Genomic DNA, 15748 nt, shown 5'->3' with positions numbered 1-15748 from the left:
GATGTGAATGTCTGTACAATATCATCTAAACATACCAAGGAGAGCTTCTGGAGCTGCTTCAGGGGAGGGAAGAGGAATACACAAAACAAAGAGAAGATCAGAACAGTGTAAGAATTTAACACTATAGTGTAGTATCTTTTGCATTAAAATTCTTGTATGGCCATTTTGTCTTTYCTTCTTTAAAATATTTATTATTTTTGCAGTTTCTTTACACTTTTTTTTTTTGCTTTTTGTTCATTTACATTTAATAACGAATAGCAATTCTGCTATTACTAATACTGTTAGTACTGTTATTAACAGTAATACTATTAATACTGGTAATACTGGTAATACTGGTACTGAAAATACTGGTAATACTGTTGCAGTTAGATGATGTAAGGAAAAAGACCTGAGCTCTGAAGTGGGAGGAAAAGTAATCTTGAATTACTATAACTATTTTATAACACTGAAAGGTAGGTCCTTACAAAATCTAACCTCACATCTACAACTACACCATAGCTACTCCAAGAACATATTAGCCATAAATCCAAGCATAATGAGTAACTGTACCAATACAACCAGCCTGGCTAAGCACCTAGTCTAAGCTGTACATGTGATTAAACTGCAGAGTTATCAGGAGGGATCTCAGAAGATCACCCAACCATCCCCAGCAAAGGCCGATACCGTTATCCCTCTGTCCTTCCTGGCAGACGTTGATCTAGCTGCTTCTAGCTGAAACATTTCCAATGGCAGAGAATCCACAGTTYGTTAGGGAAAGGGGAACGGTGAGTATAACAAGGGAAGAAAAAAAGGATGGAGACAACATAATCACACTGTAACACTCATTACTCAGAATGATTCAACTAGGAGGAAAAATAAGRAAGACAAGAATTAATTTATTGCTCCTTGCAGCTTCTTGTGCAAATAGAGACTGCCCGATGCCACTCCAAAGGGACACAAGTCTTGTGTCGTATCTTTTAGGCCAGCGTGGGTGTCTCAGATGCACCATACGCCTACCTGTAGATGACTGAGTTGAAGGCCAGCAGCCCACGTTAGCTGTGAGCTGAATCACTCCGGGCTTTGCTGACTGCTCAGTCTGTCTCTCCTTTGACTACGCTGGCAGCCTGGACTGACAGCTGATGTTCGGACACCCAAATTTAGTCATCTCTGTTTGGATGTCTTATTCTCTAGCTGACTCCTTACTGAGCTATCAGGTAGGTGTCTGTTTGGCAAACCGTCGTAGAGACAATGTGTCATGACAAAAAAGAGTGTATATCCACTTTTAGCTGAGGGGATTTCAGCTGTCACRCATATAAATGCACCCCCACAGGTAYTCATATTTGCATACAACAGACCTACATTAGCAGGTCTTATTATGMAGAAATATCCTTCTTTCCTATATTTGTCAAAATCACCAGTCTTTTTGAAGTGATCTTCCTTGTTCTGATTTTTAACAAATTGGGAGACACGTAGGCATGTGACAGAGCCCTCTGCAACGTATTATAACAGAATTAATATTTCAGTCTGTTTAAGTGGTGCATTAAGAGCCAAACAATAGAGGTTTTTCTGTTGTAGATTGTGCTCTTTAGCTGTGCGAAATTAGAAGCTCAGATCTTCAAGGCCCACCTGGATGCAACCCTGTCTAATGTGCTCTAGGTGACTCTGCTGAGTAGGGAGGTTRGACTAGATGATCTCCAGAGGTCCCTCCCAACCTTACTGATTCTGTGATTCTACGATTCTATGTAACAGGGATTCCCACAATGTGGGATAGGCAGGTACTATAGGAGCAAGGCTGCATGCAAACATTACATATAAAAGCATAATTAACACACTAAAAAATGTTCCCATCTTGAAGTAATTACCCATACATAACAGCAAGACTACTTCAGACACATCTGTCTGTCTTTCTTTCCTGGAAATGGACTGTTTCTCCCTTTTTCTCTAATTACACTAGAGAGCTATCAGCTGAAATCTCTTTGTAGTGGGTTCAAAAGCAGTTAAAGAATGTGTTTTATTCCACTTTAGTCAAAATGATATGACTTTATAAAATGCTCTTATTACTTYGTAGATATAAAAGCAAACAGCAATTAAACATATGAAATCAACTGAATGACACTATTAGAACAACAAAAGAACACCAGAATCTGTCTTTTCAAATATCTTTATCCTTTTTTAGTTTGTATACTGAGGAAGCAAAATYTTTATGTTTAAAGGAGAAAAGTTGAAAGTAGCCCACTAAAGGTTTAACATACACTGAGCTATGCCCATTGAATCTTCAGTACTTGTTGATTCACTTTAATGTTCTGTAGTGCCACTGTATGGACAAAAATTTAGATGGAAAGTGATGTAAATTTGAACCTTTTTTCACTGAACAGAAAATTTATTTAAAAAACAAATGTTTTGGTATCCATTGCTCACATCTGATGAATGTTAGGATGTGAGATTTCCTTTGCAATTTCACTATGGCTTTTATAAGGAGAATTAGCTGTTGTGGGCTTAGCAATAGCAGAGTTCACCCCATTCTGAAAGGTAGATTACATCTGCAGCCCTACAAAACATCCTTGAGGTTATCTATGTGCTTCTGCAGAGATGTAAAAGATAGAAGAGACGAAGAAAGAGATCTGACACATGTGAAATTTGTCCTTTTAGAAGCCTGACCTAACTTTCAAATTTCCTTGTCAAACTTTGACCACTAGGCATTGCCCTCAGCAGCAGTCACGGTATTAGGCGGAGACCTGGCCAAGGCTTCTAACACTCTCAGCTCCTGCTGACGGTTTATGGAGATTTCAGGGTGAACCAGCTTACTTTGGCCCTGTGCCCAGAGCAGATTTTACCCTCACTGGCATACTTTAGGCTTCAACTGACTTCAGTGGCAGTTTGGAGTACCTTTTGCCATGTAAGGATATTTCTTGCCGTTAGAAAAGGATATTCTAAAATAATGATCCAATCAGACAGTAATAAGGATACTTTTAATATGTATTTAAGAGATGAAATTCTGTATTTGCTCCTAGAGCAAAGAAAGTTTCTAGCTGGATGTTAAGTAAATATTTTCCTACTCTGGTGACCAAGAATGTGGTTTCTCCAGTTTGATGTCTTTGGGATGCAGATACTTGATCAGCTCCTACAGCTGTTGCGAATGTTTCAGTGTGACAGTGGAAACTTTAGGTGGGAAGGGATTATCAGTGGGAGGATTCATTCATTTTCAGAGTTTTCAAAGAGGGCAGAAAGAATGCCCTGGAGGAATATAGTCTCAATGGGTTATTCATCCTCTGAGCTGGCATTTCTGAGTCCTTGGCCTTAGCTTCCAATCTAACCCTTCTGAAACCTTTCTTATCAGCAGCAAGGACATCTGTGACAAATGTAATACAAAAATTGCTCTAAATTTTTATACTGAAAAAGGTAAAGGTACTTTGTATCAAAACTGACATAAATCAAGATCATACAAAATGCAAGCAGGAAACATCCAGCAGCATGTGTTAGCATCTATGTTCAACACTTCTTCCAACCAATTTCACATTGATCTTAAAAATGTGAAACCATAACTGCAAATCTTTTCTTTCTCCTCTGATRCATTTACATTTAGGAACATCACTGTCTTAGGATAAAGATCCTGGGGGACTGTTACTACTGTGTGTCYGGGCTCCCAGAACCTCGCCAAGACCATGCACATTGTTGCGTTGAAATGGGACTCAGCATGATCAAAACTATCAGGTAATACTTTTTTTTTTCCTTATTGTTTCTTTGCCTCTGATAGTGTCCTAAACTTTTTGTTTGAGAATGCTGTAACTAAACACAGTAAATCCTGTGGTGGTTCAAAAACCTCGGGATTATCACTGTGAAAAAGACAGGACTTTTCTGATCCATGTAAAAACACTGGATCCATGGGAACAAATACTAAATGCATTTTAATAACCTGTGCTGCTTCAGAGCATGTAACACAATAGCTATGTGGGCATTGGGAGCGGTAGGTTTCACAGATATTAACAGTTCTCACTTCATACTGTTGTCATGTTTAAGAGGAGATTGATGAGAAGGAGAGTGATTTTTTTTTTTGTATTACCCCTTTAATAAAATAAAGCAATAATAAAAATACAAAATAGGCAGCTGTGGTAACGCTTTAGCTTGGCTACTAGAGCATAGACAAATTCATAAACATTGTAGGATTTGCAGATGAGCAAATTTTACTTATTAAATTAGGTTGGTGCTTAAATCCACAAGGACTGGAGGTGTTTTAATTAAGCTGTTATAATGTAAATGTAGTTGTGTTATTGATTGATTTTTGTATTTTGATGCTATTATGATTAAAAATAATAAGATTTCAGTAGTCCATGTATGGAGCTAGTCCAATGTTTTACCTGGAGAGTGACCAATATTTAGTGCCCCAAGGGGTTTTCTTGGTCTTCTTTATTCATGATATTAATTTTGCCAAGTTCCACTTTTCCAAATCTTTCTTCTATTATTATATTCCCTCAAATAATGTTTCCTAACCTGAGCATTGTCCTCCTCTCATGGATGTTTTGCTGCCCGGTCTCTTTGTCTGCTTCTTTTCCAGACTGCTTTTCTCCTCTAATCGGCATGTGTTTCATTACGTACATTAGAGAATTATGGTGTACTGGAGCTACATTACTGAGATCTTAATAGAGGAAGAATTTGACAAAAATTAATTAATGGAAAATGTAACTGAATAATGGTTATGCAACAATGATCTCTAAGAAWGTTGGATTCAATTATCACAGACTAAATATTGCAGAAACTAATAAATATTTTGCTTCTGGAATCCCCACAGTGAAAGTGAAGCATAAATTAGAGAAAATATAGATGAAAAATGCTATCAACATTGCTAAAAATACTTGGAGATACACATCAAATCATTTGTGTATGCTTGGTAATACCGTCTGCAACAAACTTTCTTCTGAGATACTAATTTCCTTTGAAATATTGCCTGAATTGAATCATCTTGCCTAAACTGCAATTTAGGCATCTAAGGGCAGCATAGACAGCAATCCACGTCCTTTTAGAACTTCTGATTCTTGAAGGACTTTTAAATTCTTTATACTATTAATGTAGAAGGAAGTCTTAAATTAGGCAGACCAGATTTTCCTCCTTAAGTCCTCCAAGATTCCTGTTCGCTCCACTAGCAATATGTRTTCGTTTATATTGCAAGGATCAGTACCAACGCTTCTGGTGAGATGGTGCCCAAATCTACTGTCTCAGGGTACCATTAATGAATTTTATTTCTAGTCTTCTTAGTGACTGCATAATTAGCAGGAATTAAACATGATTATGAATTATATTCATTATACAACATGTAAGTTAAATCTGCATGGATAGAAAAATTCACAAGTGTTTTAATATGCCTTGTATCCATACAGCCAAAATGTTGATTCATTCTTAACTGAGATTTTACAGCTAGATCTTAAACTTGCATACTAGAGCTCTAGACTTGAGTCTCGGTGCTCCTCTTCTCACCTTGAAGATGTAAAGAGCAGTCCAGGACCCAACAAAACAATCCAAGATCACTACTTTCTCTATAACATTTTTTACCTCACTGTGTCTTGTTACAAATCACGTAGAAGAAAAGCTTTTAATTGTTATTCCACTCCATTTTCTTGCAATTTTCTCCCTTAACCACTGAACACAATTGAAATACGACTTTCAGCCATGGGAAGGTTCAAAGAAGTCTCATACGTACACTAAAGCGAGGAAGCTTGCCTCATCACGTTCGTGAGCGAGCGAGAATCCTACACTCCCGCTGTCTTGTGAACCCCAAGCTCCTGTAAATCGTCATTAGCTGTGAATAGTAGTACAAATTAAAATAAAAAGAACAGACTCATCGTGAGGGATCCATCTGCTCAGCCAGTTCTCACACATTGTCATAGGCAGTGCAACTCTTCCTACATTTAAATTTATTGTATTAATGCCTATCTGTATGGAGAGTTGATATAAATGAGATAATAGTGGAATGCTTAGTCATTAAATGATAACATTTCATTTTATCTATTCTCACCCAAACTAATTGGAAAAGTTAACGTCAGGGATTGTACTGAGGGGAACTAAGAGATTTTGTCAGGGGAACTAAATCTGTCATTGCACTTATGTATGGAAAACAATAGTCATCTTATCTTTTCTTTATCTTTATGTATACAAATGAGCAAAGGGGAAGCTAAGTAAGAAGAAAGCAGTCATCAGCATTTCACTGCACAAGTTAGTGAAAGTCCAAAGCTGTGTTGGAGTCCCAGATAGTTAAAATTATGGATGGGATATCCAATAAATTTCAAGGTATGGATATCTACTTGCTGACAAGCAGATATGGAACGTGAACTTCAGCCCTAACAGTAAAGTGAGGTTAGATTTGGTGAGACAATCTCTTCCTCAATGATGTTGAAATAGATAAGAGAAAGGAAGTGGAAGCAAAGGAAAGGAATGAAGAAAAGTGAAGGAAATAATCATATGGAAGAGGAGAGAGTACTTCCAAAATGAGAATTATAGAGCATAGTCCACCAGAGTCAAGACTGAGATGATAATAATGTATCTTGGTGAATTGGCTTCAGTTTAAACAGCTTGTTAAACATTTTCATAAAAGGATAGTGAAAAGCCATAAAAATAATTTGTGAAGCAGAAGTGCCTCTAAAATAAGAGAATTTAAAAGTTTCATCTGTTTAGCTTATCAAAAAAAAGGATTGAAATGTTGATTGWTAGCAACACATCAATATTTTTACTAGCAGAAAACACCAGATTGAAAAAAAAGGTGAGAATATTACTGAGAGAAATGGTGTTTTTTCTATCCCTCAGCATTTTCAAATCAGGACTGAATCTCTTCCTGGAAAAAATACTCCCCTCAGACACAAGTTACTGGAATATAAGCATTACAAGTGGATAACGTGTAGTAGCCTGTGTCACACAGGATGTCATGGCGCATGCTGTAGGGTTTAGGATGCAGAGGCACTATAGGTGCCAGGAAACACTTCCATGGATTGAAGACTGCTGCCTTCAACCTCCTTCTTAAAATGTCCTTATTCCTGAAATCCATGTGACTGGGGAGAGAGGTGGCTGGAGACTGTGTGAGGCCCAGCTCCCCCAGGGCTCACTCATATCATAGTGCAAATCTGAAAATCCATATAGTGGTGGAAATTCAAACAAACCTTTATGTCAATATAGCTATTTGGCAAATCAAAGAATCCTGAGTGGTTTCATCTCTTGGATTCTTTCCTACTAAAAGGCCAACTGAAAGAGTAATTATTATGACAGAAAAAATAGTCCTAGCATACAGTGTAGGCTAAACTCCAGAAACAAGATAACAGCTTGTCTTCATTAAAAGTCTGTAATTAGCTGCTAATATTAACATCAATTCATTTAATAAAAAAAATGAAATATATTTTAGATGATCTCAGTGACTGACCTGCCAAGTTTCTTGCCTTTCCCAGGAAAATAGTGCTTTTTAACTTGATCTGTTGGGTATTAAAAAAGGAAAAAAAGAACACAAAATGCTCAGTGCTCATTAAAGAAGCTAAGTAGGCATGGAAACAGTGAGGAATTGTTTTTATATTCCAAGACTTATTATATAACTGATCCAAATCTGGACTCCTTCCACAGAGATCCTTTTTACCTAGTGTACAGAGCAAGATTCAGCCTTTCCTGGAGTGAGCTTTGGTTCACAGAAGATGGAACAATGCTTCACAAAAAATCAGACACTACAGACTATTGCTTACCTTCGTTTCTGTATGGTGGTGGAAAGGGGGTAAGATGCAAGGCTTGCTTAGCCAGCTTCTGTCAGCACTTTTCAGACGCAAGCCACAGAGTGAATAGGTTTCATACTGGGACTTAATCATATCAGGACTTACAAGTGTGCATTCCAGCCACTGACTATAAATGAGCAGAGCTTCAGGAGGGTATATCCTTTCTTGTTTTTGCTGTTGGGTGAATATATGAAACGAACTGAGTCATGATTAATAGGCTTGTACACCCTTGAGACAGCTTTTCTTAAAACATGCCACCAAATACATCAAAGCGAAACTGGCAATATGGCATAGGAGTGTATATTTATATAACTTGCCATAACACGGTTTTCAGATGAAAAAGAAGACTTCTGACTTCTCATGAAACTCCATTTCTGCTTCTCAAAAGATATTGGATATCTTTTCTTTGTCAAAAGACTCTGAGAATTAAGCAGCGGCTACCTCTGCAGTAGCCCCTGCAGCTTTATGTACTCTAGTCCCCTGTGCTATATTAGTTTTTTGTCTCTCAGGGCAGAGGCAGACATAACAAAAGAGAAACATCAGAAAGCATAGGTATAGCAGTAACTTAATTCTGTCCATGATGTTATAATACCAGTCTGAGCTCAGAGCAAACCAGGTATAATAGTGAAGAGTCTGATATGAAACTTCTCCAAATAATAGTTGCTGCAGACTCTGGAATCCAGATCTAATTCAAAGCTAAACGCACCCTGAAGCTATTTTAAACTGGCTTCTGGGGATAATGCCTGCCTTAAATTTTAAATTCGACACTGTGTAAAGTTGAGCTACAAAGTGTTATATCCTGTGAGTCATCGTACCTTAGCTGTGTTCTTCAAACCATTCAGTAGTTTAGTGCATCCTGCTACCTAGCTTTTTAAAAATAACAGATGTTTCCTGTGGAAGCATGACACTGTTCCCAGAATCACCCTGAAGAGAGCATTTACCTCAATTCACCTACTACCGTTTCAAGTCAGCATGAAAAAGCATTTGAGTTCTTGTAGGAAAATTCCACACACCTGTTAAGTCCAAACAAAAAAAAAAAAAGTTTTCTATGTGGTCGAACCTTAGGATCATAGGATAGTTCATCTTGGAAGAGACCTCAGGAAATCTCTAGTCCAACCTTCTGCTCAAAGCAGTTCCTACTATGACCTTTGTTTAGGTCAAAGAGAAAGCACAGAGTTTCCTTTCTTATTACACATAAGTGAATACAACAGTGACTGCGAATCTACAGGTATATTAAATACTCCCAGACATTGTCAGCTGTTCCTGATGAAAAGTGGCTCAGACTAGCAAACTCCTTTCTGTCAAACTTTCTTTACCTCCAAAACTAAATGGTTGCATCCTATCCAAGCTGCCTACTGGACCCATGTGAACTTCTGAATCTGGGAACTGGTTGTGAGAGAGCTAGTCAGCCAGGGGAAAAGCCAGCTAGGACTGTTTTAAAAGTTTCAAAGCATAGTGAGACCCTTGCACAGCTAAACTGCTTAACACAGATGTAGCCAGTGTGGCATAGTGTGAACCTTTAATATATTTAAATTCCAGAGATTCATTTTTTCTGGCAGCTACAGAAAATGTTGAAAAGAAGATATCTGACTCACATATCTATATGCAAACAGGAAAATCTCTAATTAGTAGCACAAAATTCAACTCCCAACAAAAAGTACTGGCCAGAAGGAAACATCAAAGTCCAATTAAATCAATGAAATTTTCATCACTGACTTTGCTGAAATGAGGTAAGACATGAATAGCATCAGTCACAGTTTCCTCTTCCTAGATAAGATTTCACACAGCTTGTGAGGTAAATAGAGCTGCTTTATAAATCATCAATAATGCAGCTTTCTGCATGCACTCTGTAAAAGCATCCGCCTCTGAAACAGTTAAGGTAAAAACATTTTTTTAATTAGATACCTAATTTATATTTATACAAATGTTGGAGGCAGAAGAACTAGAATATGAGGAACGACTGAGTTTATGCAAAGAGAATCTTCACTGTTTCRGGATCTAATGCATGCTGTTATTTATGGGAGATTGTCTCTTTCTGGGTAAATGAGAACTCCCTATTGTCTAAGGTGATCCAGTGTTTGTTGTTTCGAAGTTTTAATTGCTTTTATCCTATAGCAGTATACAAACAAGACCTTGTTTGTGTACTTGTTTGGCAGCCTGMCTGTTAGGGAGTTGGATCTGGCTATGGAGATAACCAAGGTGAAGTTTCCTTGCCTACATAGCTCAAAACTCTGTTTCACACCACATCGCTCCAAATTTTAAAGAAAGCGATAAACCATTGGGGTTTTTGCTCTTAGTGTTGCGTTGTAAGTAATAAAACAAAGGGAGCAGGATCAAACCTCTACTGTGCTTTCATTCACGTTCTGGGCAGAGGCTGTTTAAACATACCTCAGACTGCCTGTGGCTTGATTCAGTTGGGTCCCCTCRTGCAATTAGTTTCCTACCTGCCAGCATAAAAGCATATTTCTGTGAAGGGTGAATGAGAGGAGGATGTGGAGATAGGGCCCTGCAAGTGTACCACGATGGGCAGCGGACAGAAAACAGTCAAAGGATGCAGGCAGGTAGCCAAATCCCCATGGCTGCAGGTGAGGAGCTGGGATCAAATATCACCTGAGCTGCGCATGGGAAAAAGTTGCTAGGGATTATGAAAGGCAGAGATGAGGCAAGCAGGMTAGGAGGCTTGCGTAAAGCTCTCTTACGTGACATTTTGAGCAAAGGCAGAAAGTCCTGTGTGGATGATTGAGGGCACAAAAGCCTTTTGAGGTTATTATAACATTTTTGTGACAGAAAAACCAAAAATCCAGCAACCCTTCACAAACCCTCTGGAAACAGAGCAAAATGTTGCTGAGTTGCACCATCATTTGTACYTAGTCTCTGCAATGAGCTCTACATACCTTAGTATATACAGAGAATACAGTGCATAAATATGAGACTGTGATTTATAGTGCATATGTGTATGTATGTATASACAGACTTTATTATGGCACTTTATTAAAATTGAGGTCCTCTTATTATGTGCATTTTTTAATGAAAAGCTTTTTGCTCCATTACTCCTCTGGATCCAATTAGCTTTTTACTTCAAAATCCAGAAATCAGACATAAAGACAGAAATAAATATCCTAGTCTGAACAAAAGAAAAAGGTAGACTGGGGGAATGATCACGTGGGGTGTTGCGTGACAATTCCTCTGACAGTTATAAGTATTAGTTTAGTTATTTTTGTAGCGTATCTATACAAATTCTTCACAGCACATTATGAATAGCAGTGTTATCACTGTTCTTAATTGTTCTCACAATATTTAAGGCACTTCTTCACTGTGGAGAGTTTGTTTTCAAGTCTCATCTTGCACAGCCAAGTGATTATGTKTTTATTTAATTTTGATATCTCAAGCCCTCTTGATTGCAAAGCAATAAAGAAATTTGTAGATGAAAACTATAAACTCAGAATATCAGAACACAGATAAATCCTTTCCCAATCTTATTCTTTGCGTAAATCTCTTTCTTTTAGATACCTGAAATATGTTAGTTTCCTGATACTGTGAACAAATCTCCATTAGCAGGGAAACAGCTACATTGGGACACATCATATGCTTGCTTTCCTCCAAAGTTTCAGATTATGCAGAAAATGGCAATAAAAATGAATTGCTTATTCTCAGTTCCTCGCATTTTTATATCACTGACTTCTCTCCATTTCGAAACTCTTATTTCCTCTTTTGTCACACACTGAATTGATGCTTCTATTGCAACAATGAAAAGGCAAGTACTGAATGGAGTAAACAATTTACCCTTTTCTCCTCTAGAGAGGGTCTGTCAAGGTCAGGCATCTGAGGCAGCAGTAGTTAGCTTTGGAATTGTGAAAAATGGCTGTTTATTCTTTGCCTGCTCTGTTGTGGGATCTTGCTGTGCTGCTATTGACTTCCGTGACAGTAGGACTGGGACTCTTTGCAGAGAAATAGGAGTCTTGTCCKCAGACCAGCAATAACAAAATATTTTTCTCAACATGACCATACTATTCAAATATTAATGAACACTACCTGTAATCGTATTTTTACTGCAAATTGTTGTCAGACAGGCAGGACTGGAAACATGCTCTCTTCATCATCCTAGTGGATATAGGTCGAATAACTTAGTGGTGAGCTTCCCRCAGTGATGTGCCAGAGTATCTTAACAGGGAGCTGAAAGAAGCAGTTGTGGGTCTAGGATGTTACCAATGTGCTTGTTGCTGTGCATGACATATATTGCTTTATATAAGGAAAGGAAGATACTATTTGTACATGGTAAAATTCCCTTTATAATCAATAGACTTATAGAAATTGAAAACAGTGTTGGGATGAAGTCTCTTTTCTGGAACCAGTAACAAATATATCTACATGTGTTTACTATGGAGCTGTGAAGTGGTCTTTACCATGATACAGAGTGGAAGAACCTTCATTTAGAAGCACATTACTGTCATAAAGGACCAAAGAGTAATCTGACCTAATCTACTAAAAATAATTCGCCTTTGTGCAATGACTGACTCTGGAAAATTTCAATCAATAAATTAAAATTTTTGAAATACTGCAGGTTATTCAAAAAATGGAATACAAAATAAAATTATACATAAATGTGATGACAATAGCTTTTGTCATTTTGTTAATTGTTCTTTTCTAATTCCAAGCCAAAGRACTCACAGAGTCCAACAATTCCTTTAATTTAGGTATCTATTTCTCTTCCTATCTTTCTGTTTCTGTCTGATTGGAATAATATGCGTGCCACAGAACCATGCATTTAATTAAGTGCTTAATGACAATCCAGCTTTTAGAGTCATTTTATCACGGCCTGTACTTTGCTACCTAGAACGTTATCTCTTCACTTTACAAGCCAGGTGATTCTTTATGTCAAATTGGCATTACATTTTACATCCTATCTTTCTCTGAAGATATGGAAACTGCGGCATACACCTTCACGAGTCTGACCTTTTATTTTTTTTTTGACAGATACGTGAGGTCAAGAACAAAGCATGACATTGACATGAGAATAGGGATACATTCGGGATCGGTTCTGTGCGGAGTGCTGGGCCTGCGAAAGTGGCAGTTTGATGTCTGGTCATGGGACGTGGATATCGCAAACAAGCTCGAGTCAGGCGGAATTCCCGGGTAAGGCAGCGCGTGTTTCCCGCGGTCAGACGCGTTGTCAACACACMGCACTGCTAACCTTGCCAGCGGATTAGCTCTCTTTACTTTGTTTAAGAGCGATGATGTCCTTTTTATTCTGCTCTAATGCAATTGGCAAGGATTTGGGAAGATATGGTCACAAAGGGTGGAATCGCCCAGCTCACCGAGCTTTGGGAAAAGACGGCAAGGTTTCCTTTCCTTTGACAGCCGCTCAGATCTTGACACCACTGTCTCCTGAAAATRGTCGGCAGTTGTATTCAGCCCAAATGATACCATTAAGATAATCCAAATTTCACAGTTAGATGTAGTCCATTCCTGAGTTTCCCATGGCTTCATTCTCTGGTCTTTTGCATTCAAATGTTGCTGTGAGGTACGAGGGTGTAATTTAATCCATAATGTGCAAAGTGTGGGAAAAGTTGTCTCCATAGATTGCTACTAATAACATGGCGTTTTGGAGAGCAGACTGTCTAGATACTGTTCTAAAAAATTTGATGCTTTAGTAGACATTTTGAGTCATTTACATTAGCCCATCTCTACATGAAAATATATTTTATTTCCGTTCAAATACCTAGTTTTTCTTTGAGCTGACTGATTCACCTGGAGGGTAAAATGCTATTCCTGCTTGATTTGGTCACTATCTCACTATGGTTTGGAAGTCACAGCTCCTAACTTTGAAGCTTCAGTAGGGATTGCAGGAATGCCTTGTTCACTGGCAGTTCCATCTTCCATTGATTTCTATAGCAAAAGATCTCACGTAACAATGCACCTTTTGGTCACAGAAATTAGCAGCAATATCCACAAACGTCTTTATGCAGATAAAAGTCTAAGTGATGTTATCATCTTGGCTAGYGAGCGAGGTTTTAAGTCACCAGGTCTGAGTCATGTGCTATGCTCCCTACACACACATCAAGATCTGTCAGAGCAGCCCTGTTCCCAGGACGTTATAAAGACATTTGCTTATCTGTGCAAACAGCAGACCCTTCCACCGTTACCCATAGTGCAGCTTTAGACTGATATATGTGTATATTTTAGATGACTAAGAAAGGTCATATACATCTTTGTTAACATGAGCAAAACAATTAACTAAGTTTCACCATCTACTCCTATATAAAGTGTAATTTATTACTGTTAATGCATACAACTAATACAGCTATTAATGAATAATCCTGAGTACACACCACYTTGCTGTTGTCAACAAAACGCCTGGCTAAGTTGCAGTCTACTGGAGCGGAGCGATTTTCACTCCCGTATATCTGTTTGCTAACAGAGCAAAGCCTATGTGTGACAGCWATTCACCGAGGCCTTCAAAACGGTGATTTACGTCAGACTTTCCTGGGCACAGAGCAGATTTACTAGAGCAGTCAAGGTCACTTTAGCCTCTCCTGCCCTGTCCCCGTCCCCAACAATCAAATCCTGCTGCCTGCCGTGGCACTGGTGTCATTCACCTTCCCAAGGCTACGCTGTTTTTGTCTGCCCCTCCAGGAAAGCTGCCCTCAGGTTGTGAATGGTCCTGCTCCTCCAACACGAGCAAGGAAACACGAGCAGATATGGATCACAGCCCTGTCTTGAGCACTCGATGGAGCCAAGCAGCTCACCTGCCTGGGGCTGTGATAATCCCTCTGCCAAATCTGGGTGCGGGAGGGCATTTCCTCACCGCACAACCCGCACTGGAGGAGAGGGGCTCCGCTCTCCCCTCCACTGGGTTGCATGCACAACCGAGAACTCGTAGGCATCAAAGCAGGTATTGCTCAGGGACAGGCTGCCCCCGAGCGAATGAGCCTGACGTTGTGGTCAGAAAGAATCTGGTGTGCTGAGAAAAAATAGTTTTTGGATTTCAGAGAGAAACAAATGTGTCCAGAACACCTGATAAGGAAATCGTATAAGATCCTACAATGTTATTTTAGAGACACTCTTCTGCCAGATTCCAAATTTCTAACAGTCTTTTGCTGGTGCCTCTAGGTTTTAAACTACTGAATTGGGATAAAACCTAGCCAATAATTATTTTTTCAGGATGTATCATTGATAGGGCTTGAATAAAGCTTTGGGCCTGATTCTGGCTTGACATTTTTTCAACATTAAGATAGACTTACTGTCTTCAATGCTCTGGTTCCTGATTTACTGYGTTTGCATGAAATTAGAAAGTGGCCTTTCCATCACACTTTTTTTTTTTAAAGTAAGTTATGCAAAGGTGAAAGCAGACAACATTTTTAATGTACTATTTATTAATATTTGGTCCATTTAAGGGTGATACATCAATAGCCAGCTCCATGCTGTTATCATTTCCATTATAAAATCCTTATTTCACAGCTTTATAATGCAATCTTCTGAAATTATATTAGGTTGAAACTCAGCACAAAGATAGTCACCGTGGCAACTAATGTATCATTTTCTTTCTCTTTCTTCCTTTCCTTTTTTTTTCTGTTTTAAATTAGTACTTTACTTAATTTAGCCTATTTGGAATTCTAAGCTAGGAAATGCATTGTCTTTCTGGTCTGATTTTAAAGTCCAGGCCAAAAGTTGCTTCTATTTTCTGATATTTGACCGCAAAAGAGTATTAATCTCTATGGACATCATAACAAGTTTTCAGACAATGAAAGTTGTATTTAACCTGTATTAACTTTTCAGTGAGAAGCTGAGACTGGTTTTAAAATTGGCCAAGATATAACTTTTTGGTCTTTTAATTATATACTAGTATTTAATACTCCACGTAGACCTAGTCTGTGCCAAGTTCCAGTACTTTTGGGCAGTTCACAAAGCTTTAAGACAACCAGCCAACCAGTAATTTATATAGGATAGTTCTGGCAATGCAGGCATATGATACAGAAACATTTGACCAGTATTTTGTGTACCATAACTTTGCAATGGCATCCTTTAAGTTCCAG

General features: G+C 38.4%; 1 protein-coding gene across 1 annotated transcript in view; it reads left to right on the top strand.

Annotated features, from left to right (window-relative positions):
- The window catches only part of ADCY8 (adenylate cyclase 8), a 121465-nt gene that overhangs the window by 58141 nt on the left and 47576 nt on the right, over positions 1-15748 (top strand). The window contains exons 5-6 of the mRNA XM_085325825.1: positions 3563-3690; positions 12690-12848. Coding sequence (XP_085181951.1) covers positions 3563-3690; positions 12690-12848 — 287 coding nt within the window. The remainder of the gene's footprint in view (positions 1-3562; positions 3691-12689; positions 12849-15748) is intronic.

The sequence above is a fragment of the Rhea americana genome, unplaced genomic scaffold (assembly GCF_003343005.1).
Source record: "Rhea americana isolate MKP2758 unplaced genomic scaffold, rheAme1 scaffold_0, whole genome shotgun sequence".
Lineage (NCBI taxonomy): Eukaryota > Metazoa > Chordata > Aves > Rheiformes > Rheidae > Rhea > Rhea americana.
The sequence above is the reverse complement of the archived record's forward strand: the minus strand, read 5'-3'. Positions and strand labels throughout refer to the sequence as shown.